Source organism: Triturus cristatus, chromosome 5_1, assembly GCF_964204655.1.
Source record: "Triturus cristatus chromosome 5_1, aTriCri1.1, whole genome shotgun sequence".
Taxonomy (NCBI): Eukaryota; Metazoa; Chordata; class Amphibia; order Caudata; family Salamandridae; genus Triturus; species Triturus cristatus.
The window spans coordinates 362,361,344-362,387,632 of record NC_140587.1 but is presented as its reverse complement, the minus strand read 5'-3'; the positions used below and the strand labels follow the sequence as shown (position 1 = coordinate 362,387,632).

The 26,289-nt window shown below is 42.2% G+C and overlaps 1 protein-coding gene across 1 annotated transcript in view; it reads left to right on the top strand.

Annotated features, from left to right (window-relative positions):
- Positions 1-26,289, top strand: part of LOC146830893 (fibrocystin-L-like) — a 533,569-nt gene that overhangs the window by 384,611 nt on the left and 122,669 nt on the right. Inside the window, exons 65-66 of the mRNA XM_085603812.1 lie at positions 7,131-7,279; positions 14,144-14,266. Of these exons, the coding sequence (XP_085459938.1) occupies positions 7,131-7,279; positions 14,144-14,266 (272 nt within the window). The remainder of the gene's footprint in view (positions 1-7,130; positions 7,280-14,143; positions 14,267-26,289) is intronic.

Below are 26,289 nucleotides of genomic sequence, written 5' to 3'. Positions count from 1 at the left end.
GCAAAATTGATTATAATTGGCGACTTTAACTATTGGCCCTCGGATCCTAAAGAAAGCACTAACTCCCGGGAATTTACGGATCTACTCTCTGGGCTAAATTGCGCCCAACACATCCGCACTGCTACTCATGTCAAGGGCCACATCCTGGACCAGATCTGGACTGCCAATTTGACTATCTCCTCCCTTTCCATCTCTCCATGTCCCTGGTCCGACCACCATATTATTCAATTCTCCTTAGATCATTCACTCCCTACCAAACCCCTGACCTTGGGCAAGTTCTGGGCCAGAAATTGGAACCGGGCAAATAAGGACGAGTTTTGCTCCTTACTTTCTACCTCCATCCCCGTTGAAACTGACTGCCTTATCAACCAGGCGGCTGATATTAAATGCTGGCTTGACTCTGCCAGCAACAGTGTTGCTCCCTTTAAACTTTCCACACGTAGACGACCTTACGAGGCCCAATGCTGGTTTTCCATGGACTTAAAATTAAAGAAACTAGCGCTCAGACAGGCGGAACGTTGTTGGAGACGCAATTACTCTTTGGAAAAGAAAGCTACATTTATCGGGCTCCTAAATGACTATAAAACATCTATAATTCAGGCTAAATCCACGTACTTCTCTCTAAAAATTACCAACTCTGCATCAAAAACTAAAGATATATTTGCTATCGTGGACGAACTATCTCTGCCTGACAGAGTAACTGTTAAACCTCTTCCAACTCAACTGTTATGCGATGCGCTCAATGATTATTTTTTGCAGAAAATCATCACCATCAAGAGTAGCATCCCTCCGCCAGTAACTCCTACAACCTCTGTGACCTCGTTTAACAACTTACAAGTATTGGATCAGATACCTCTGATCTCGAAAGAGGAATTTCTCATACTTGTAAAGAAGGTTGGCTCGGGTTCCCCTACCGATCCATGCCCTCCTCACTTTCTCCAAGAAGCTTTCTGTACATGCCCGGATCCCCCTTTAGCACTCCTCAACAACTCCCTGAAATTAGGCCTAGTTCCTGACTCCTTTAAAGCTGCCGAGGTCGTCCCCATCCTAAAAAAAACCAACGCTGATCCCTCCAAACTCACTAATTATCGTCCTATCTCTCTTCTCCCTTACCTCAGTAAGATCCTGGAAGCCCATGTCACCCATTGTCTTAGTTCATTTATTGAGCTTTCATCCTTTCTTGACTCTCAACAGGCTGGCTTTAGACCAGCTCACTCCACTGAGCTGGTCTTACTTGCAGTCATGGATGAACTCAGAAAGGGGGCCGACAATAACTTCTCTCAGGCCCTCATCCTTCTGGATCCTTCCGCCGTTTTTGACACGGTCGATCACAATCTCCTGATCGACCGTGTCAGGGATGCTGGCATCCATGGTACAGCTTTAAAATGGATCTCTTCTTTTCTCGAAAACCGGTCGCAGGCTGTTCGCCTCGACACCTTTTCCGCCAGGAGGGTCAGCTTGACCTGCGGAGTCCCCCAGGGATCCTCTCTTTCCCCTCTTCTTTTCAACTTGTATATGCTTCCTTTGATCCGTTCTCTTCGCAATTTCGAGGTGGCCTCCTTTAACTACGCTGATGACCTTCAACTTGTGTTTAAAATCGACTCCTCCATCATCATCTTCTAGGTTCCAGGCTACCTTATGTTTTATCAGTGATTGGATGAATGCCAGTCAACTTAAACTCAATCCTGATAAAACTGAACTGGTTTTGACTGGCGGCACCTCCAACCCCTGGAACAACAACTTCTGGCCTCCCACGTTAGGTAATCCCCCTCAACCTGCCGATTCTGTGAAAAGCCTCGGAGTCATAATCAGCAAAGACTTGACCATGAAGGCTCAAATCAGCGCTGTGATTTCATCCTGCTTTTTCCATCTTCGCAGAATCCGCAAGATTTCGAGATTCCTAACAACCGAGGCCCTCACTTTGGTTAACATGGCCTTAGTCATTTCACGTATAGATTACGCCAACTCATTATATGCCGGCATCCCGGCCTACCAACTTCACCGCCTTCAATTGGTTCAGAACCAAGCTGCTCGTCTTATCTTTCAACAACCACGACATCAACATGTCCGTCCCCTGTTGAAGAGCCTTCATTGGCTCCCAGTAGCCAAGCGTTGTACCTTCAAACTGGGCTGTATCATCTTCAAAGCCTTGGCCAGCCTTGGTCCTGTCTTTATCCTTTCTTTGGTTCTCCGCTACACACCCTCTCATGTTCTCCGTTCCTCCCACTCTAACCTTCTTGTCATCCCCCCTTTTAAACGGAAAAAACACGGTGGACTGAGGTTTTCGTTCCTTGCTCCCCAACTCTGGAATTCTTTCCCTCTTGAGCTTAGACTTGAAACTTCCTTTCCTCAGTTCAGAACTCTTCTTAAAACTCTCTTTTTCACACAGGCTTATCTGTAAACATCTGGCTACACTTCTGCAGCATCTCCTCCTATAGCGCCATGAAACCGTTGTGGTGTACGTGCGCTTTTAACATAACATAACATCTTATTTCTGTCCTGTTAGTGTCTTTTAAATTAAATTAGATTGAATTGGTCTGAGACTTTTCATTTATTTGCTTTTTCACTGTGATATCTATGTTGTGTTGCTGTACCTGAAACCCAGACAAGCTGCTTGTGCCAAGGTACACTATGATTTCCGCATATCGGTCTTCTTTTAATGTTAAGGCCTAGATGGTTTGATTGTGTTGGTGCTAAACCACAGCTCAAATCAAGATTGAGAACTCTTTCTCGCATTGTCTAGCAATTTGCGTCTATACAAGGAAGATATGTGTGATGTTCAAAAACGGTCTCGGTAATGACAGCGTACCCTTGAATAGCAGGAATTGTGACAGGGTCTTAAATATTCATATAGTGCTTTGATGTCTAATAACATTACTTCAGTGAATGCAGTCATAAACTATACAGTTATCTTGTACTGAAAGAGCTAAAGAAAATCACAATAGATTAGACATTATATAATACTGGTTTGATAAGAAATTCTATTCTGAACATAAAACCATGAGACAACTCAGGATAGTCAAATGGCAAATCATTCCTGTATTTAATTAGACTTTCAGGCTAATTAAAAATAAAGAGCAACAGTTTAAAAAAAGAATCAAATTGAAAACGAAAAATGCATAGAAAATATTGGGAGGCTAAGAATAAGGCTGTCAGATTGCCAAATTTAAAAGTATTTTAGAACTTAATTGAAGCAAACCCCATCACTTGAAATCACAGCTCTCAGGTAAGACTTGGGTTAACTATATACGTTGAGTTTACAGGGTTACTAATTTGGAGGGTTCTGAAGGGGCTTTTACAAAGTTTGAATCAATACAAATTGAAATATCAGTGAATAAAGCCAGGACACTTATAAGACGTAGTAAGTAATCCAACATTCAAGCTGCTGATGGGTTATTTATTAATACTTTGAAGGAACATACATATTGGCAGTCCAACATTTCTGCCACTGTTTAATGCTATTCGTAGTGGTGGCTCTATTCCCTGTGAAGTGGGTTGGTGCACAGGTTCTGCACAGCAAGAGAGGTGTTCAATTATCTTAGACTTGTTGAGTGAGGGGCACAGTGTGATTGTCTGCAGTATGGCACATGAGAACTGCTGCAATAGTGGGTAGGGTAACCTCTGGGAACTTCTCCCTACTGGTTAGGAAAGGTCTACCTAAAATATAGTCCTGGGAATACATTTGACACCCTCTTCGTAACACTCTGAACCTGTGAAAGAACACAAGAAGGATTGCACCTTCTCTTTGAGACCTGTGAGGAAACCTGAAGGACTGGACCTGCTCCCACTTGTACGCATGACAATGAAGTGGACACCAAGGGTCAGTTGGCTGACCTCTTTTGTATAAGCTACAGGGCCACAATAAGCTGCAAGAACCCCTTCTCTGAAGAGTACAACTGACCAGCACCATATGAACCTGACCTGGACCATGCTAGTGGACTCTTCTGAAGTGAACCTTTACCCCCAAGTGCTGTTCCTGATATCCTGGGAACCTTTACTGTGGTAAGTGTACTCCTCTTAACATCCTTGAAAAATCTGAAACTTGGACGATTTTTGGAATTAAGACCTCCGGAAGACTAGGCAAGCCTGCCAGGCCGATCCACTTGCAGTGCATTGTGGCTGGGCTGAAGAAACAGATTTTCTCTACAACAGCATATCCAATTGAGATGGCTCTGGCTGTGAAGGCATCCAGCCTGTTGGAACCCTCTTTGACTACATCTCGCCTCCTTACCCAGCTGGGGAATTCAAAAAGGAGACTAATGGCCTCATGCACCAAAATGCATTCAGTAAAAGTGGTCACAATTTCCACACTGACTTTTACTGAATGGATTTGTATTTTGTGAACCAGCGCATGCATTAATAGGTTGGTTCACAAAACACAAAATACAAAATCATAGTGGGTCGCAAATTGGTGCATCTCATAAAGATTATTGAGGTAGTCTCCAATTGGACCCACTACCATTGGTAATGAATGATCACAGGCATGGTGGCCTGTTGGTGTCAGCAAACTACCATGTCTGTGCAGCCCATTTTTCTAAATGAATTGGGATGCATTCAAAAAGAAAAAATAAATATATGTTTTACAAACATTTTTCTTAGATTATTTGTGTTTTTTTTAACAATAACCAAGGGGGTTGGGTTGTGAATGGGTTACAACATTCTTTTGGTTAGTGGTAAAATATGAATGTGTTGCACCCAGATTTCGATTTCAAAACATTAATACATAACATAAAGAATTTTTATCTGGAAGGGGCACCCTTAACATGCTCCTTCCAAATACCTATCATAATGGTTTTCTAAACCTGTTTAACAATATGGAAAAACGTTTCCAAATCATTAAATGGGCTTTGTACATTCTAAAAAGGTCTTAACATTTGCAAACCCTCTGAATTACTGAGTCAGATGGTTTGCAAATTCTTAAATTCTTTAGGGAAGCTCCTTCTCCAAAAGTAAAAATCTTGACAAGGTGAAGGTGCCAAAAGTATCCGGCAAGTGAGAGGAGTTTTCTGTGCATGGAATTTGAATTTCTCCTGCTCTGAGCTTTTTCTTCCAAAACCTACAACTTCACTGGGACCTCGTCTATTATCTAGCCGACACCGTAGAGCCCTGTTAAGGTTCAGCCTGCTTCCTCTCTCCGCTGGAGGATTGTGAGTCCATGAAAATAAAACTAAGTAATATGCTAAAAACTCTGACCGTGTCAAACATGATTGGTGTATCTCACCTAGGCTCATTCATGATCGTCCTGAAATAATGCCTACGTCCCACTCTATCACAACCATTGACTACCTTTGGAGCTTTAAGCTTTTTGGTGCTATGTTTACTTAAAGCTCTAAAAATTCACATTTCCGCTTGCCACTGTTGGATTGTTTGAATTTTTGTATATTTTTGCTCCTTGGATTCTTGTCCATGTTTATAATGTGGAGTAAGATATTTATTGTGTTGTGTTTTTGACTTTTTACGTGTATGGTACTTCTAAATGCCTTACACATTTTCTTAAGTAAATCCCTCTACCAGGGGTTGAGCACATATTTAAATTACTGAAACCTATAACTTGACCTAACAAGATCATGACCTACTTGTGGTGGACCAGTCTTTTCCAACACAGTTATTTGTTTAAACTGTCATAGCACTGTTTTATTTTATCTTGGTATCAAGGTAGCACTCCAATAAAAACACATTTGTGCCTTGGTAACCAATTTTAACCATCACTTCCTTATCACGTGCACTGCATACATCACCCCTTATCATCATTACCGTGGTCTCCCTCGATTCAGACAATATACCAACAGATACATTTGGGACACACATTGAACCAGTATCTACGTCCATCTGGTAGAGGATGGTTCTCTGGTGAAGTTCCCAGGTTCCCAAATGATGAAGCGAGCCACTTGTCGTGGGTGATGGGAATCTTTCTCATGCATACACATACCGATTGGGACACTTGGGACATTGTTGACAGCAGTTAGATTTAGATCAGTATTTACTGAGTGGTTGCGTTATGGTCACAAAACTACTTTTGACTCACAGTTTTTCTTTTTTGTATATACAAGTTGAATTGGGGATTATTAACTGTTTGAGTCCTTAAATCATATCCCTTAGACCCCCACTCTTTTTGAGATATTCTATGGACTACCATCCACCCCAAATTTAAAAGTTCACTTTCTCACAGTGGCATTGCATGATTTGATTTGCTGCTCATTCGAATGAGGAATCACCTTATCTGATTGTATGATGTTTTAAACCAAAACTATCATTTACATGAAATAGAAAAGGTTGATAAGAGAAGCCCTTGGCTGTGTATGATGGCACAAGGGAAAATATAGAAGGTTTCAGGGCTGAAATTTTGTAGAGCTCCATTAACATTACAAGGGGTACAAAATGTGGTTACATGTGACAATATCAGGGTGGTTTTGATTTTTGACAATATGCAAGATGTACAGTCTCTTGCCAATAGGATATATCTGATACAAGTGGGTCTTAGGAGGAAATTAAGTGATTTGGATATGTATTAGGATTATAGTTATATTAGGTTTTATTAATACATTGATTTTCACAAGTCAATGCAAGAATTCAGGGCACTGAGTGCCAGCTTGCTTCAGAGTACAGTACGACCTCCAATTTATGAGGGCTTAGAGTAGGCATGGGACAAATAGGATGGATGTGTAGAGGGGCATGAGAGAGTAAACAACTGACGGATGTTCATAGTTGAAGGTATCATAAGAAGTTGAGTAGAATAGAGTCAAACGGTTATGGAATATATATCCAATGCAGGAGAAAACAAAGTCAGCTATACCTTTTTAAATGGTTTGTTCAGTGCATATAATATAAAAATGAAGGTTTTGAAGCTTTGCAGAGACCTTGAGCAGGGAGCCGATCAGGGTAAGGATTGATCAATGTCTGATGTAGCATTTTCCTTCCATCAGCCTGAGTTCCTGCAGAAGAAGTTATCTATAGGTGTAAATATTGGCAATGTATGTCTTAGTGGATGATAGATGTGCTGCAGGTGAAGCATTCCACACCACAGGCCTACTGCTTTGTGAGCAACTATGTAAGAGGCAGAATCAACACACTTGCTACTGCATATCTGGGGATATATTCCACATCACTGTAATATATTCTTTTGTTCTCAGGTGTAAGTAATTTAGCTGAAGAGTGGTCCAACAATGAAGCTCATGGGGGATTGTACGGAGTGTATATGCAACAAGATGGCCTACCAGGATGTTCTCTCATACAAGGTTTTACCCTTTGGAGATGTTGGGACTATGGCATCTATTTTCAGGTAACATTTTATTGTGTACTTGTTTAAGTTACCTAATAATGTAGAATAGCTGAAACAGGTATATTGTTACAGGGATGCAACCATTAATGCAGCTAACCATTGGGGGAATTAGTGCCTGATCCTCATAAATTAGGGAGAGTATTTGTGTTTTTGGTCCTTATAAATCTGTGTGTTGTCCTCATAAATTTGGCCTCATTAGGACACCTGGTTCGGGGGTCTCCAGCTACAATCAGCAGCAATGAAAATATTTGCAAACAAGGGTTTGGGAAAAACTGATAAGTAGGCAAAAGCTGACAATTAAGATGTGAAAGGAATCACTATTTAGAGAATAAGAGTACAAAGACATGCACAAGTCTACACTGCTAAGTTTAAGCAACATTTTCAGTATATTAATGATGGTATGGAACGCAGGGGGATTATAAATTGGTTGAATGTAGCAGGCAATGAAAGTAGAAGGCGTTCATGAAAATTTCAACTCTTGATCAGTATATACAAGAGAAACTTGTAGGTTTCTGTCCGAGCTCCCCACCCTTTTATAAAAAAGGCTCCAGTCTGCGGCATAATAATTATATTTTTCTATTTTGGCCCCAGGGGATCCCTCTGTTACTCGCCCACATGGGCTAAGGGGCAGGGTATGGAGACCCTGCCCCCTTCGATCTATTTTTTTTAAACAAACTCAAAGCAGGGTACTAAGTCCCCAAGTCATGCTGTAATGGCTGCCTGCAAAAAAAATTCTACTGTTGCAGCCAGCCAGTCAGAGTGCTTCCATTACAGTGGCAAGGCCCAAGAGAATACAAAACCCTAACCAAGTCCAAATGCTCACTTTTTGAAGCTGGGTTCGAGGGACTCACAAAAGTCCCACAAATACAGCGGTCCAAATATACAAATGTTTTTGATCCCGAATTTTTCAAAAAACACTGATTGGATTAACATAAAATCACAAAAAGCATGCTTCCTGACAAATTTAGTGTAATTGCGTTCACCAGTTTTTGCGGTATCGGTTTCTATAAAAAGTCTATGGAGAATGAATAGGGATTTTGTGTTTCAGAACCTCCCCCTTTTTCTTGGCCCCCGCTTGACAGATCACCCTGAATCTTTCCATGAAAAAACGAGTGGAGACATAACTATAAGTACCCAGTGGCGACTGTCACTGGGTAATATATATAAGTATATATATACATACACATGCCACCTCGGAACTGCAAAGAATAAAGAGCCTGCTCTCACGTTAGATGTGAGAAGACTCTGTTTCATTTACCGAATCACCAAACAAACAGGACGCGTTTCGGCTCACGCCTTTTTCGACTGACAGTGCACTTGCAGCTTCACCATGTTTATATTTGTCAAGACCAATGTTCAATTACATTTTTCGGGCATTGACATGCAAGACGGACTCAGTTTTAGCAGGAAACAACAACTGTTGCATTAATCGTTACCATCTTTAAATGTATCTATACATCAAGTGGCAATGTTTGACGTATATCTCATCTGTCTAAATACATGATTATTTTAGAGACATAGACATGGCGTCAAATGATAATTCATTTTGCTTTATCCTATTGCAATTCATTTAAGTTATCAGGCTTTGTAGGAGCTATTATATTTCACAAGTACCAACATATACCTCTTAGGTGGACCCCAACTTTACATGTGTCAGTTATCAACTCTTACTGACCCCAAGGACCCCGTACCCTGGGGCTACTTATATTAATAAAGGCTTCCCCTCCTCAAGCCTTGTTAGGCCTTGGGTACCTCATACCCCAAGCCCACACTTTTAAATAAAGGGGAGGCGGGCGTGAGTGATCCTTCCCTCCAAGGACCAATTTCGGCCACAGGGTCTCCATCCCCTGTGCCTGGCATAATTTTCAGACAGAGGGGGCAACCCCCCCATCCTAGGCTGATTTCGGCTCTGGTGACCTCATCCCCAGGCCCGAGGACATTTCCAAGGGGAGGTGGGCATGCAGTAACTTTCCCAAGGCCAATTTCGACCTGAGGAACCCCATCCCCTTCCCCTGGGGCCATTTTTAGGGGGAGGTGAGAACACGGTTCCCTCCCTGGGCTGATTGGAGCCCTGGAGACCCCATCCCCAAAGCCCTCAAACTTAAACATGGGTGCCCTGGTGTTCAACTAGGACACCCACCATTCTCATGTTGGGGGACACAGTTGAGCCCCAAGGCCCCAGACAGCAACCCCCATTGAGCACGAGCTAGTATTACTTACGCACACTGAGAGCAGCTACTAATGTTGCTCCCTCCAAACAGGAGCAATATTTTGAGGTGTTTCCCTGCCAGCATCATGATGGGCAGGGAAAAAGATCAATAGTACGCTCTCCTCGGGCGTGAGCAGTTTTGGTTTTAGTTGGTGGGAAATTAAAATACGCTCCTGCAAAGCAAGAGTAAACACAGGATTTCATGCCGACACTGCTGCAGACAGGGAATACATTATGTCCCAGAGGTGGGCTCTCCAGGACATAGCTTGTGAGGTGGCACCCGCAAATGGGGTCCCTGGGGCCAATAATGGCTCAGAGTGGAGGGCCACGGTAGTAGGCTCCCAGAGACCTTTGGGCTGCACGGCTCTGCCCCATTTTGTAAAGTTTTGGCCCCTGGAGTGGACATCCCGGGGTCTAACGAGGCTTAGGGAGGGGGCAATGTGGTACCTCCCTCCTCATTTCGTAAAGCTTCGGCACCAGGGGGTGCTTGCTGGGACCTCTAGCGGCTCGGGAGGGTGGCCCCCTCCCCATATTAAGAAATTTCGTCCGAAGGGGTGGGCTCAGCGGAGCCTCTGTAGGCTTCTGCTTGCAAACACCTTAGGCCGAGAGTTTTAGAAAATACTAAATCAGGAATTAAGTTCTTTGAGAGTGCAGAGACAATACAGAGTGTGTAAAAAGCAACATAATTCATAGAAGGGGGAAGAATCCTTTGAAACTTGCCATCTAATGGTCAGTTATAAGACTGGCTGGGGGCAACAAGCTTCTCTGCATCAATATTAAAGCCATGTTGTCATTGAAGGATGTCCCAGGATTCAGTAGAGAGTGAGGGGTGTGGTTCTAAAAACTGATATATGTTATTGATCTAGCATCTATGAGAACCTTACAGTGAGAGAATTGTGTGTGATAATAATGAAAAGGGCATGAGAGATATTGTCCTGCACATGGAAAAGCTCTAGGAAATGTTCCAGTGTATGTATGCACACACAGTAGAAGCTACCCTGAAATATTAGTCACTTTATATAATGTGACCGTATCCCTACAAAGCACTAAAATAGTAGAGTGCTGCACATCTCAAAACATGTTAAGGACTGTCCTCACACACCACCAGGTGTCATGACACTCATACACCCACTCACAAACCCACTCAGAATCTCATGTGTCCACTCACAGATCCATACAGATACTCACAAAGCCACTCACAGACCCACTTAGACTCTCAGGCACCCACTCACAGACCCACTCAGACTCACATACCCATTTACAGGCCCACTCAGACTCATGCACCCACTCACAAACCAACTCAGAAACTCATGCACTCACTCACAGACCCACTTAAAGACTTATTCAGAGACCCACTGAGAGACTCATGCACTCACTCAATGACCCACCCTGAGTCTTAAGCACCCACTGATACACCTACTCAGAGACTCACAGACCCACTCACAGAACCACTCAGATACTCATATACCCACTCACAGATCCACTCAGAGACTCACACACCCGCTCACAGACCCACTCAGAGACTTATGCATCCACTCACATACCCACCGAGAGAGTGATGAAGCCACTCACAGACCCACTCAGAGACTCATGCACCCACTCACAGACCCACTCAGAGATGCACACACCCACTCACACACCTGATCAGAGACGCAGACACCCACTCACAGGCCCACTCAGAGATTCTGACACTCACTCACTGAACTACTCTGATATTTTTGCACTCACTCACAGACCCACTCACAGATTTATACACCTACTAATTGACCCACTCAGTCTCACACACCCACTCACACTCCCAGTGAGACACTTATGCAGCCACTCCCAGGCCCACTCAGACACTCACACACCTACTGACCGACCCACTCAGACACTGTCACACCCACTTGCAGAACTACTGAGACACTCATGCAATCACACACACTCACTGTCAAAGATTACAGTTAAGAAATGCAATGTAAAACACCTTAGAAGTTCAATTGAAATGCCTAAGGTTACAGGGACATTAAAGTTAGGAAATAACATTAAAAAAGGTTGAAATTCACTAAACAAAACAAAGGTTACAGGGACGTTATAGTTGGCAAATAATTGTTTTTTTAAAACTTAGAAATTCACTGAAAAAACAAAGGTTAGAAGGACTTAATAGTTAAGCTCAGATTTCACTTGTACAAAACCAGTGTAATTCAGCAATAAAATTTACCTGAGCTAACTATAACTTATGCCCCTGCAAATCACTGCTTATGACCTCATATATTACGTCACTCATGACAAGGTCAGTGGCATCACTGATGACATCACTGATGTTATCATCCTGTGAGTGACCATGCCAGGAGTGATGTAATATTTGAAGTCATAAGTCAGGTAACTATAACTACTGAATTTCACTGGTTTTGTATGAATGAAATCTGAGCATAACATTTGTTTGTTTTCAGTGAAAAGAAAAAAAATATATATATATATATATATATATATATATATATATAATTTAACAATTAGTAATGTGTACATTTGTTACGCAGACCTAAAAAAAACCTATAGATTTCTACATATACATAGATACATATATTTGTACAAAGAAATTAATAAAGGCACATACCTAAATGCATACATATAATCAAATTATAAATGTTAACATGCACAGGCATATGCTGTGCATATGTGTTTGAGAGTGACAGCCAACTCTTGAGTAGTCTTCTCAAGATAAGATAGTTATGCATGGCTTATGTTTGGAGGTAATAAATTCTATAGTTTGGCTGCTTGAGCGGAGAAAGAATGCTAGGATTTTGAGGCGAGGTACCAATCTTGAGTAGAGATGTCCGATATAGGGAATAAAAGGAGCGCCACCCTAAATCTATCTATAGCGAGAAGGTGGAGAAAAGAAGAGTGTCCATTCACCCTACTGTAGGATAATGGACATGTTTGTAAATTACCACTTCCATGACAAAGGGGCACCACCATTTCAAAAACCATTGATCAACACTCCATAAGACCGCTAAGCAATGCCTTTAGTTCTGTAATTTGCAATGAGAAATCTAAAACTTCAGGTCCTGTGTGTTGACTAATTTCATCCTCATACTTCCATTTATATCTCTACCATGTTCACATATATATTCCTGTCATTGTAATTCTCTACATGTCACTATTATGTTAAAATGGTGACATGCTGTACTAATATCAATCTTTTTATTAATATGAGTATTTTAGGCCCTTAAGGCTCAAAAGTACCCTCAGTGCTACGCATGTTCCTAAATCACAAAATATTACATCCGTTTTTTTGCTGCACATTGCTAAGGGATCCAACGTGCTTGGCAAATATTGAACTTTGATGCCATTGTAAAAGACACACCAGTCAAAAATAAGGCGCTATTCTGCCCATTCTATTGATCCTCTCTGTCCCGAGACCAGATCACCAAACTATTCTACTAACCTGACATCATGATCATAGCCTTCTAAACATGAAAACATGGCTGTCAACTCTGCCTTCTTCTGAATCTGGCAGTATGTCATCTGGGATTAGTCTTGATGTTTAACCCAGCTCCTAAATGAAGCCCAGGTAAGCTACCGACATTAAAGAGCACTACCAGCCGAAACCCTTGACACCAGATTGACTGGATGGGTTGCCTGCTGAAAGGGTCTGTTTGAGAGCAGAAATCAAGAAAGGGACTAAATTGATATATTATCTACTGATGCAGATTCTTGAGTGGATCATTGGCACACATGAGTAATCCCCCTAGAATCTAGTATTTGTCTAGGATTCAGGGCATTTAGAGGAGTTTGTAGTTTGTTTGTGGCTGTCAGGTACGTAGTATATAGACAGCTGGTGGATCCCGAAATGCAACTAGGATTCTAAATCCAAAATAGTCTTTTAAAATATAACATATAAAATGGAAGGAATCAGTCACATTTTTTAAAAGTCGATGCTGTCCAGGAGTTGTCAGGAGACTAGTATTTGCAGCCAACTAACTTTTGATTTGGGACAAATAAATAAATGTCAATGTGCACAAATTTTCACTTTTCAATATTCCCTTAATGCAGATAGGTTTATGTCAAGCACTGAACATTTTCGACATAGGTTCTTACGCTCTGCATGCATCAGGTCTTACATTCCAATTTACTGAAACGGGGAAATCACTACAGAGCGATTATGTAATAGTGATACGGAGTCTGTTAAACATTTTTTTGATAGGCCCAGGACTAGTGAAAGAAAATTGTAGTTACACTAAACTTTCTTTGATGCTAATGTGAGGACAGATAAGTGAAGTTTTCATTACTGTATTGAGTACTCTAGTAATTCAAAGACTTAAATCTTACTTTCCACACATTTTTCTCTGTAGCCTAGTATCTTGAACCTCACTTTCTCCAAAACTACTGAATAGATTTACACCAAATCACAGAAAGCTCACTTTTTAGAACAAGATCTAGTGTTCTGCCAAATCTGGTGTAATTTTGTTCAGCTATTTTGATTGTAGCTGTGTCTAATTTTTCTATGGGAAATTGCATGGGGAAAACAAGTTTTGGGACCTTCCCATTTTGTCTATGCCCGTTTGACTGATCTTTGATTTGACCTTGCACATCTTACTATGTCGAAGAGGTACTCTTTCTTCTCATTTAGTATACCACATGTCTAATTTTGTACATTAACTACCACATTACAGACCACAAACAGTGTACAGATAAACAACGTGAGACTGGTGGACAATGGAATGGGAATTTTCTCCATTATCTACACTCCCCTGGCAACTTCCCATGAACTCTCAACCAAAACAGTAACAATTAAGGTAATGTGTTCTTCTTGCCATTTATTTGATGAATGTGTTATGTCTTCCTATGAGAGATCACACACAGAGAAATATGTGTGCACTGAGCATCCTGTTAAAGCAATGGATCCTAGAGCATAAAGCTAGAGACCGTGCAGTATGTATTACAAACAGGCAGGGGAATTGTGAATTGGATAGGTATAACTGTTGTGAAGTTTTTTTGCCTTTTCTTCACATTTAGTATATCACATGTTTAATTTTGTCCATGAAATATCACAGAGAATATGCAGATAAACAGTCTGTGTCAGTCTTCTCCCTGCCCAAACAGGGACTGCTCAGACCAAACTACTAGAACACATCCTGTGGGTAAGGGAAGGCAAGCAACCTCAAGTATGTAGAGATCTCGTTGAGCCTCATCACTGTGGTGCAACGTGAGTCCTAATGCACAGCGATTTTGGTCCCACTTCCTGGCATTCTTAGGAAGACAGCAAAACATGATGGTTGGAAATGTTTGCAGCAGTTTGAACCACTAGCTACTCTAAGGCCAGACCAGTTCTTAAGTTTATTTAAATTGTGTGAATATAGTCAGAGATAAACATGCAAAACATTCCTGTCCACCTAAAAACAGGCAGCAACCTCCATTCTTAAAAATAGCACATGCATCTCCAGGCCCGATTCAACCTTCTTGTGTCTCATTAGTGAGATGTAATTTGATTCATGTGATGTACTAAACCCAATAAAACCATCTGAAGATCATACAATTTCCACTTAGGGAGTACCACTTTAAAAGCATAACGTGATAGCTGGCTCTGTTTTAATCAATCTGGGCCACTACAAATTACTCTGTTTATATGGCATTTCATATCTCTTTTGCTTGTCTGTACCATGGCATAGGGAAAGCAATGTCAAGAAATAAGCCTCAACCACAGCCCCGGAGCCAAAGATCAGTGAGAACTGCAAACCCACATTTATTCTGAATGGGAAGACAAGTAACCATCTTTAGCTTCAGGCTTTGCTAGTCTTCATTAAAGGCATGCAGATTGAGTAAGAAAGCACAGTTACCGTGGGAGCCTTAACCATAATTCCTTATAGAGCCACCAAAAAGTCCTGGTTGTCAACACTTCAATCATTCTTAATCATGGTGAATTAGCTGGGTGTATTGCATTTTATTGTTCTTTTGGCTAATCTGTACCATCACAGGCAGGGAACCATCATATGAAAATTAGCTTTTTTAACCCCAAACACAACATACTAACTGAAATTCTCAATTTGCATCCCTTCTGCATAGAAACACTAACAACACCAAAGATTTTGTGCCATGTAGCACAGCAATCTCTGGACCCATTTCTGGGAATACCCTTTCAGTTCGTGAGGTCTAAAAGATTGAAAATGCTTGGACCTATCTGACCACTGTTAATTACTTTGAGGTAATTGCACCCCAAGAAGATTTTCAGTGCCTTGATAGGTGTGTGCCAACCATAAGCATATCAATCTTAGCGCCAAACTGCACCTTTGGGTGGGGCTAACTGCTTGGCCTCTCCAATTCTACATGTGCCACAAAACAGACCCCAGACATGTTTCAGACTTTTTCAGCCTCTGCAGTGATGTGCAGCTTGAGTTCTATGAATCTCTGACTAGGATCCCACCTCTGAGAACACAGTTCCTTACTTTAACAACAGAAACGCTATGATTAGAAATCATTGGATCAATATTTTCCACCCTTCACCACACCTCTGCTTTTGAACGGTTTCTTTTAATACTGTCTTGCTGAAAACCTCTGATTTTGAATATTTTCTAAGGGCCATTGTGGTCTTTAATCTCACTAACTTCACCAAATGAACCTTCAAAGAAAATTTAATGTTCTGGCCATTATCATTAATGTACTTCCTGATGAGATTTGTGTTAAAGATATAAATGCCTCAGGGTGGGAGGTTTAAACCACTCATAGGATTTCATGCATCAAAGCTTAATATTATGTTGTCACTCAAAGCAATATGAAACCAAATAGTTGCCATCAGAGACTGTCAAGTAATGAAAAAGTAGTGTGCCGCATTAAAGCTTTGGGTAGGTGAACAAACTGAGATTAACTTAAAGCTTAAGATAGGTGCAAATCTTGTACACTGTTGCAAGTTTCTGTCTGGACATATAGGTAGTCCTTCCTTGCTCTTGGAGAGGGTGTTGCTTTACATACATATTGAGTGGAATTACTTTCTCCTCAGTATTTATAAGCTTCATGTACGACATTCCTGACAGCAATAAGCCCCAGCATAGCAACTCCAGCAGTTTCCCATAAATCGAACAAACTTAAAACAGCAGTGAAAGGTAATAGTTTGGGGTTTGGCATACACGAGTAAGCGTTCCTTCCATGGTCATGCAAAGGAAAGGGAACGTGTGAGGTAAAGAAAATGTGTCATTGTGTGGCAGAACACATAATGATGAGAAACAATTTCCAGTCTGTATTCACCCTCCAATGACACCACAATTCCTCCCTCAACATTCTGGCTCTAAACTTACCACTGAAACGGCCAGCTACCTAGTAGTCACTTCTTCAGAGCTATAATGTGTGGGATTCTCATTCTGGAAGCAGCCTGCGAAACATTAAGGGAGGCAGTATGCACATCCTGTCACTTACAGAGATTGGTAGAGCGACTTGTTCATGCACCCAGGGGCTCGACAAAAAGGTTTACTGATCATAGCAAGAAAGTGAAACAAGACATCAGCGCTCAACACCAGACTTGCCAACTCACATAATGCCTCCGTATGTCACATGATTTTGGCTTCCTTCACACAGTCACCTGGTAAGGAGGAGAAATCACATGGTGGCAGGCAAGGCGAGCTGTAGCCCACTGCAGAGAGTGGATTTCCAGCTCGCCTGTTGAGGCTTTGAGCAGTAACTGTCAATTAAGTGGTGTGAAAACACCCCGAGGACATCAGCGACAGCCTCAGTGACCCTTTGTTTTTTGGGGAGAAGGATGGGGTTGGTGGGCTTGGTCAAGGGCAGAGTGCCTCTTAGGTAGGTCTCGGCACGTGGTATTTCCCCTTACAAGATCCCACCCCACCTCACATTGTAAAATGTATACAGGTTGGCAGGTGTGCAAATCCCACCACACCTCCACCCTACACACAAACGCATTCGTAAATGTTCATCGTGTGTGTGCATGCATCTGCTGCTTTCTGACACACTTTTTAAGCCCCCTGTTATTAACAACTTGACGTCTTACATGTGCGAGAAAATGTCATAAAGCAGCAGCCCTTTGTTAGACCATATTGTAACACTAGTCAATTGATTGTGAATGATTAAAATGTCACAACTACTAAATTAATTTTTTACAGTGTGTCACAAAATCAGATTTTTCTATTTCATAAGAAATTCCAAAATTAAGAGTGTTACTTCAATGTATTAACTTTCTTCCAAACTGTCAGATCATTGACTTCGTCCTTGAGAAATTACTGGAAATTACTGGTTGTGTAGGGTTGCATATGGAGAAAAGAACTTTTACCTTTCAGTTAGTTTGAAAACATTGAAATCAGTAGCAGTGCTTCCAAACAGTGGTCTTTTAGTAGCTTTGGTGGTTCACATGAAACAATACTGTGGTTTCTGTACAGTTCCCAATTAATCTAACCATAAACTATCATCACAATAGGGAAAAATTGGTTTACCTATTTGCAACACCAGTAGAAGAGCCAAAGATTATGTGTGCAGGTGGGTGAAATCATTCACCATCCACACTCACATAAGAGGTGTGAGAAGAGCAGCCCAGTAAGGATGCCCTGCTTGAGTTGTCCCTTACTCTCGATGAGCATTAAAGAGTTCTAGGTTAGACATGCGAGGCTAAAGGAGGTGAGTGTGAGTGAGAGAGTATGTGAGTGAGGGAGTGGGTGTAAGCAGTGAGAAGTGAGCAAAGAGGTTTCTACCAGGCAGCACTATAGACTCAACTTAATGAGTATTGGCCAAGGAAGTAGTGGTAAAAAGTGATTAGGTAAGAATGTGGCACACTAGTTACAAAATGTGCCAAAGATGTCCTGCACTTTAGTAGTCCTTGATGTAGTTCAGGAGTTGGTAGAAACCTTTGAAAAAAGCCAGAGACACTCACTAATGATTACTGAGTCTCACAGCCTTCTGCTGAATCAGGAATCAGCTTCTTGTCCCACTCTTTCAGATTTACAACACTGCAACTTCTCAAAAACTGGCCTTTCTCTCTATCCGATTATTCCAGCAGCCGTCTAACTGACTGACTTCAAGTTTTTACTTTACTTCCTTCAAATTGTAATACTATAGTCTTCTGTGTTAGCAGAAGGTTTACTTTGGTTGCTGCTGAGCTAGCACCAGAATTATCAGTCTTGAATGATAGTGCACTTAATAAATATTTCCTATCACATCACTTCACTTTAATCATATAATATCATTTCACTAACTGTTACAAGTAGTCCCTGCCTCTGTCAAAGCATTCACTATTACTATGAATCACAGTCCTCTGTCAAAGCATTCTCTATTGCAAGTATCCCTGCCCTCTTTAAGAGCATTCACTATGTTTGGGATTGGCTGCTCTCTGCCAAAACATTCTCTATAACTTGGAATCACAGCCCTCTATCAAAACATTCACTGTTACAAGGTGACCCTGCTCTCTGTCAAAAAATTCACTGTTACAAGTTGCCCCTGCTCTCTTTCAAACCATTCACTATTACAAGGTGCCCCTGCCCACCGTCAAAGCATGCACTATTACAAAGTGCCCCTGACCTCTGTCAAAGAATTGACTATTACAAGGAATCACAGCCCTCTGTCAAAGCATTCACTATTGTTAGGAATCACAATCCTCTGTCAAAGCATAATTCACTATTACAAGGTGTGCCTGCCCTCTGTTCAAGCATTTACATTACAAGGTTCCCTTGCCCTCTGTCAAAGCATTCACTTTTACAAGGTGTCCCTGCCCTCTGTTCAAGCAATTACATTTCAAGGTTCCCTTGCCCTCTGTCAAAGTATTCCCTATTATAAGGTGCCCCTGCCCTCTGTCAAATCATTCACTATTACAAGGTGTCCCTGTCCTCCATCAAAGCATTCACTATAACAAGGTGACCCTGCCCCCTCTCAAAGCATTCATTATTACAAGGTGTCCCTGCCCTCCATCAAAGCATTCACTATAACAAGGTGTCCCTGCCCCCCTGTCAAAACATTCACTATTACAAGCTGTCCCAGCCCTCCGTCAAAGCATTCACTATTACAAGGTGTCCCTGCCCCCTGTCAAAACATTCACTATTACAAGGTGTTCCAGACCTCCGTGAAAGCATTCACTATTACAAGGTGTCTCTGCCCTCTGTCAAAGCATTCACTAGTACTAGTAATCAAAGCCCCCTTTCAAAGCATTCACTATTACAAGGTGTCCCTGCCCTCCGTCAAAGCATTCACTATTACAATGTGACCCTCGCCTCTGTCAAAAAATTCACAATTACAAGGTGCCCCTGCCCTCTGTCAAACCATTCACTATAACAAGATGTCCCTGCCCTCCGTCAAAGCATTCACTATTACAAGGTGCCCCTAACATCTGCCCAAGAATTCACTATTACTAGGAATCACAGCCCTCTGTCAAACCATTCTCTATTGCTTGGAATCACAATCCTTTGTCAAAACACCATTCACTATTACTAGGAATCACATCTCTCTGTCAAAGCATTCATTATTACAAGGTGCCCATGCCCTCTAGCAAAGCTTTCACTATTACAAGGTGTGCCTGCCCTCTGTCAAAGGATTCACTATTAGAAGGTGTCCCTGCCCTCTGTTCAATCAATTACATTACAAAGTTCCCTTGCCTTCTGTCAAAGAATTCCCTATTATAAGGTGCCCCTGCCCTCTGTCTAAGCATCCACAATGACAAGGTGTCCCTGTCCTCCATCAAATCATTCACTATAACAAGGTTTCCCTGCCCCTTGTCAAAACATTCACTATTGCAAGGTGTCCCAGCCCTCTGTCAAAGCATTCACTAGTGCTAGTAATCACAGCCCTCTTTCAAAGCATTCACTATTACAAGGTGTCCTGCCCTCTGTCAAAGCATTCACTATTACTAGAAATCACAACCCTCTGTCAAAGCATTCACTATTACAAGATGTCCCTGCCCTCCATCAAAGCATTCACTATAACAAGGTTTCCCTGCCCCTTGTCAAAGCGTTCACTATTACAAGGTGTCCATGACCTCCATCAAAGCATTCACTATAACAAGGTGTCGCTGCCCCCTGTCAAAACATTCACTATTGCAAGGTGTCCCAGCCCTCCGTCAAACATTCACTAGTGCTAGTAATCACAGCCCTCTTTCAAAGCATTCACTATTACAAGGTGTCCTGCCCTCTGTCAAAGCATTCACTATTACTAGAAATCACAACCCTCTGTCAAAGCATTCACTATTACAAGATGTCCCTGCCCTCCATCAAAGCATTCACTATTACCAGGTGTCCCTGACCTCTGTCAAATAATTCACTATTACTAGGAATCACAGCCCTCTGTCAAACAATTCTCTATTGCTTGGAAATACAATCCTCCAACAAAGCATCAATCACTAGTACTAGGAATCACATCTCTCTATCAAATCATTCACTATTACAAGGTACCCATGCCCAACAACAATAGCAAATAAACTTAATTAAAAATGGTAAACATGCAAATATAATAATTAATATAAAGATTTTTTATATATATTTACTTAAAAAACATATATATATACACACACATGCCAATAACATAAGATCTTTAAAAAACAAACCATTCTAAATAAATTAATAAAAAAGTAAACTACCTAAAATGTAGTGATAAAATTTTATACATTAGAAACAAAAATTATAAATATCATAATTTTATATAAACATAATATAGATCATAACAATGTAAACTAAATGATGACAAATTAAATGTAATGCAAATACTAGTCCCACTACAATTTCTACAAAACTACGCAAACTATTATAATAAATATATAAAAAGGGTACTACTCCCACTTCACACAATGCAAAAATAATAACATTTGGTAAACTTTACAAATGTCCCTCCAGTAAATGCAACAGTAGTGAAAATGTTGGATTGCGGATAGGCAGCAATTTACTATTCCCACTCCAGTCAGTTCAAAAGTAGGGATAGTGTTGGATTTGAAGAGGGGTAAAATGTACTATTCCCTCTCCAGTCAATACAAACGTAGGGAAAAGTTTGGATTGCAGAGGGGAAAAATGTACTATTCCCACTCCAAACAATACAACAGTAAAGAAAGTGTTGGCAAGGTGGGGTTAAACTTTACTATTCCCACTCCACTTAAGTCCGCCTGCCATTGTTGCAGTGGTTGGGACCGCCCGCCAGTCATGTGGCGGTTCCACCAATCAAATTACGATGCACCCGCCAGTATGGCAGGCACATTCCGGGGCTTTAACATTGCGGACGCAGCTGCACCGTTCGCACTGTTTGCAATGTTAAAATGACATGCAGTGCATTTCCCTGCACTATGTAGCAGGCACCACGCGGTGCCTGCTACTTAATGCAGGGAAATGTTGGGGGGTACCAGGGGTACTCCCCCAGTGCACCACCCCCCTACACAGAGAGGGCCCACAACGGGCCCCCCGAATCCAGTCTCGGCCACCCTTTCAATGACGGTTTTATCGCCATGGCATTGTAATCTGGCGAATGGTGCCTGCTAGGCACCGCCACCATTTACAGATCCTGTCCGCTCTGCCAGGCAATCATAAAGATTGCCTGTATGGAAGCGTGGTGTTCGGTCTTTGAACCCGCCATGCTTGTGGAACAATTCCCCCTGCCATCATAATGTGGTGGGGGAAATTGGCAGTCAGATGGCGGAGGGCCTGCCACCGCATGGCTGGCGGTGGGCGTTCCGCCATCGTGTTCTCTTACAGCTTGGCTAACCCTCTCACGATCACTGCTAGCATTTCTTCTGGAAGAAGCACTGTCTCATCAAGGGGAGACAGGACTCTGCTTGTATGAGAGGCATGTACCCAATTTGGGAGGCCACCACACTTCACAGCTGTTGTAGTCACTAGAATCACCTGGAAGGGGCCACGCCAACGAGGTTCAAGACAGCTCTTCCTCACATGTTTTTTGAGGAGGACCCATTCTATGGGGGCAAGGTTGTGACACTGCTCCTGGTGAGGCTGTGCAATTGCGGCGTCAACCTGGTGAGACACAGAAGGAACCAAAACAGACATTCCCTTGCAATAGTCGAGCACTAGATCATCCGAAATATTAACAAGAATGTTGGCAGGTACCGTGGGTAGCCTCATTGTGCACTCCATGAGGATCTTATGTGGTGGCAGGCCAGTGTTTCTGTCTGAAATGCTATGGAGGCTTAGCAGTACAAGCGTGCAAGGCATCAGGCCACTTCAGAGAGGTAGAAGAACACACCTAGACTAGCCTGGACTTCAGGGTACCCTTAATCTGGTCCTCAATGCCAGAAGCCTCTGTCAGATAACTGCAATGTAGTCTCTACTCCACTTGTAAAGCTGCACACAAGTTTTATTATCTCATTATTAAAATGAGGTTCTCAATCAGACCCCAAAGTAGTTAGAAATCTGAACCTCGGAATGAGCTCCCTCAATATCAATTTTGCCACAGTCAGACTATCACTTCTAGTTGGGTAAGCCTCCACCCACTGAGAGAATATGAACACTACTGCCAAAATGTACCTTCGCCCATTACAGACAGGCATCTCTACAAAGTCTAACTGCATTCTATTAAAAGGTCCCCCCTGACTTTCAATATGACTCAGGGTAACTGCTGTCCCTTTCCCAACATTTATCTGTTTACACTTCACTCACCAGTGGCACAGAGCTTCAGGAATCACTCAGAACTTAGGGTTAAACCATGCCTGTCTGAACACTCTCATCATTGCATTCCCCCACATGTGTTGGTCCACGGCTGTGTCTTGCCACAGGATGTAACAAGCTGTTTGGCACCATCAGTCTACCATCATTAGAAACCCATATGTCATCTTCTTTTTTCACACATCCAGCCCATACCCATTCAGGTTGCACTTCCTAAGAAACCTCCTCTTGCAACCTTTTCACCCTCATCCCAAGTTTTGGCAACTGTCAACAGAATTTTGAGGTTGATCTCATTGCATATTCCCCATTGAAGGTACAGGCGTTCAGAGCACAGTATCGTGCGACCTCATCAGAGTACCTGTTTCCGATGGTAACAAAAGTCATTTCCCTCACAGTGAGTAGGCATTTGACCACGGCCATCTCTCGGGGCAATTGAAGTGCTTCCAACCACCTTCATACCACCTCCCCATTCCTGAAACTCTTTGAGATCACAACTGTCCGATGTCATGCACCACACCAAAGCTATACTGGCTGTCAGTAAGGATGGTCACCCTCAGTTGGTCAGAGACGCAGCATGCATGTGTCAAAGCAATCAGCTCAGCTACCTGTGCGGAGAATACTCCTTGTAAACAGGAAGCTTCCACCACCTCTGTGACAGTACAAACAGCATAGGCAGCCCTCAGATTACCTTCATGGTCCCTTAAGTATGAACCATTTACAAACAGGGTTTGATCAGCATCTAGTAGTGGTTTTTCAACAATATCAGGACGGGGCTTGGTGCATAATTTAGTAACGTCAAGACAGTCATGTTCTCTGTCGGGCTCAACCCCATCACCTTCCGGCGAAGGCAACAAATTAGCAGATTTCATTATAGTGCAGGTCTTTGGGGTGACTTTCTCAGCAGCCAGAATAACCTGCTAATAACAAGTAAGTCTACTGTTTGTGAGATGCTGTGTGCGTGTTCTAGTAACCAACAACTCTACAGAGCGGGGAAGTACACCGTAAGTTGACGACCCATTACAATGCTTTCACACTTCTCCAAACTGACATCTGTTGCAGCAACGTACTTGAGACATCTGGGCAACGCAGATGCTACTTAATTTAGCATAGCAGAAAAGTAGGCAACTGGTCTACAGACAACTCTATGAGTCTGAGTTGACACTGAGAGAGTGCAGCAAAAGAGCAGAAATGCTTTGGTGTAATCTGGCATTCCCAGGCCTGGAGCACAGCAAAGGCTTTCTCTCTGCTCCAGGAATGCACTCAAGCAGTCATTGTCCCAAGGAAGCAGATCGGACACATTATTGTGTGTCGGCCTAAGTAGAGGCTTGGCCATTAGAGAAAAGCTGGGTATCCACTGACGACAGTAGCCCATCATTCCCAGGAACATCCTAACCTCTTTCTGCATAAGCGGCGGGTTCATTTGCATGATCGCCATGATCCTCTCTTGCGACACTTTGCTGACACCTTTTGCACTCATGTGCCCTAGATAGAGAACTTCCTTCAGACCGTACTGTAACTTGTTTGGGGATACCTTATGTATATTCTCAGCTAGATGGTTCAGTATAGCAATGGTATCAGTGTGGCACTCGTCCTGAGTATTTACCACAGCCAACAGGTAGTCGATAGACCGCATCAGGACTGAATTGCAGGGCATGACTAAAGATTCAAGGTTTGTTTTCAAGCTTTGGTTGAAGATAGAATGACTTTCTGTATATGCTTGTGGGACATGACAACACGCTAAGATGCGGTTGCCCAGCTTAAAGGTGAACAAAAATGGATTCATGCAGAGGGACCGAGAAGAACACCTGGCAGAGGTTGAGGGCAGTGACCATTCAGCTTCACATGGACTCTGAAACAGTATCACAGATGGATTCAGTACCATGCAACAACAAGGAACCACAATATTGTTGATTTTTCGGAGATCCTGCACAATAAGGTACTTGCTGTTGGGATTTTGTAAACCCAAAATGGGAGAGTTACATGGGCTCCCCAGGATCTCCTTCAAAATCCCCTGATCAATCATGGGCGCAATCACAGGGATGATCCAAGCAGTCAGATGATATGGTCGCATTCTGGGATATTCCACATCAGGTTTCCTCTATATGCGAACATGCTCGACCCCTTTATTGAGTCCGATGTTCTTCCCTATGAAATACCAAACTTCTTTTGCCACGTCTCCTTGAGGTCTGATGACAGATCTTCTATGGTTAACAAAGGGAATAATGAAACACCTTCCTTCTGATTCACCAGTTTGAATGCTGCATTCTCATCTTTTGTTTGGATCTCAATACCCTCTGAAGTACAGTATATGGTACAGTTGAGTTTACACAGCAAGTCTCGTCCCAATAAACTTACAGCACACCACAAACTTTGATTGTCTTCAAAGGTCCCTATTCTCACAGGGACCTCCTCTGTAAAAGGGTTGAGCATGCTCTAATTAGCTACGTTTAAAGACGTTTATTGCATTTAAAGTTGCATCACGAGTACTTGTTTTGATTGCGCCTATCAGATAATACAGAATCTTCCACACGGTAGCCCAGCACCCGGCGCATCAAAGACTTTAACATAGCACCTTTAGAAAGGGTTTTATTTTACAAAATGCAAGGACTCTCTCTCTCTTTAGAATAAGGCTTGAGGTTTTATTTTACACAATGCTCTCTAACAGAAAAGCTTTCCCAGATGTCAAATGCACAAGATTCAAATACACAAAGTGATAGATATATGTTTATATGCAAGCAATAATCTAGATGCATGAATAATACTGATTAATAAACAAGCAGCAGATAATATGAGATAAGACTCAAGCAAATATACTGAACGTCCTGCAAGAGATCAGAAAGATATATATATATATATATATATATATATATATATATATATATATATATTACCTACTGGCGATAGCCAGTAGGTAGTTATAGTTAGGACCACGTTTCCATAGGAAAACCTCAACATTCTATTTTGAATAACTTTGGCGCCGGTCGACGAATCCTCGCGAATTTCTCAAAATAGGTGGGGCGCTACGCTCCGCTCCTACCCTGAAAGTCTCGGGGGGATTCGTCAAGCGGGGGCTGAGATAAAAGGGGGGTCCCAAAACGCGTTTTTCCCATGCATTTTTCCATAGGACCTTTAGAACGAGCTACAGCCCGAATGGCTGAACAGAATTACTCAAAATTTGGCAGAGAGGTAGTCCCTAGGTCAAGGAAGTGCCTTTTGTAGGTTTGGTGTAAATCTGTTCA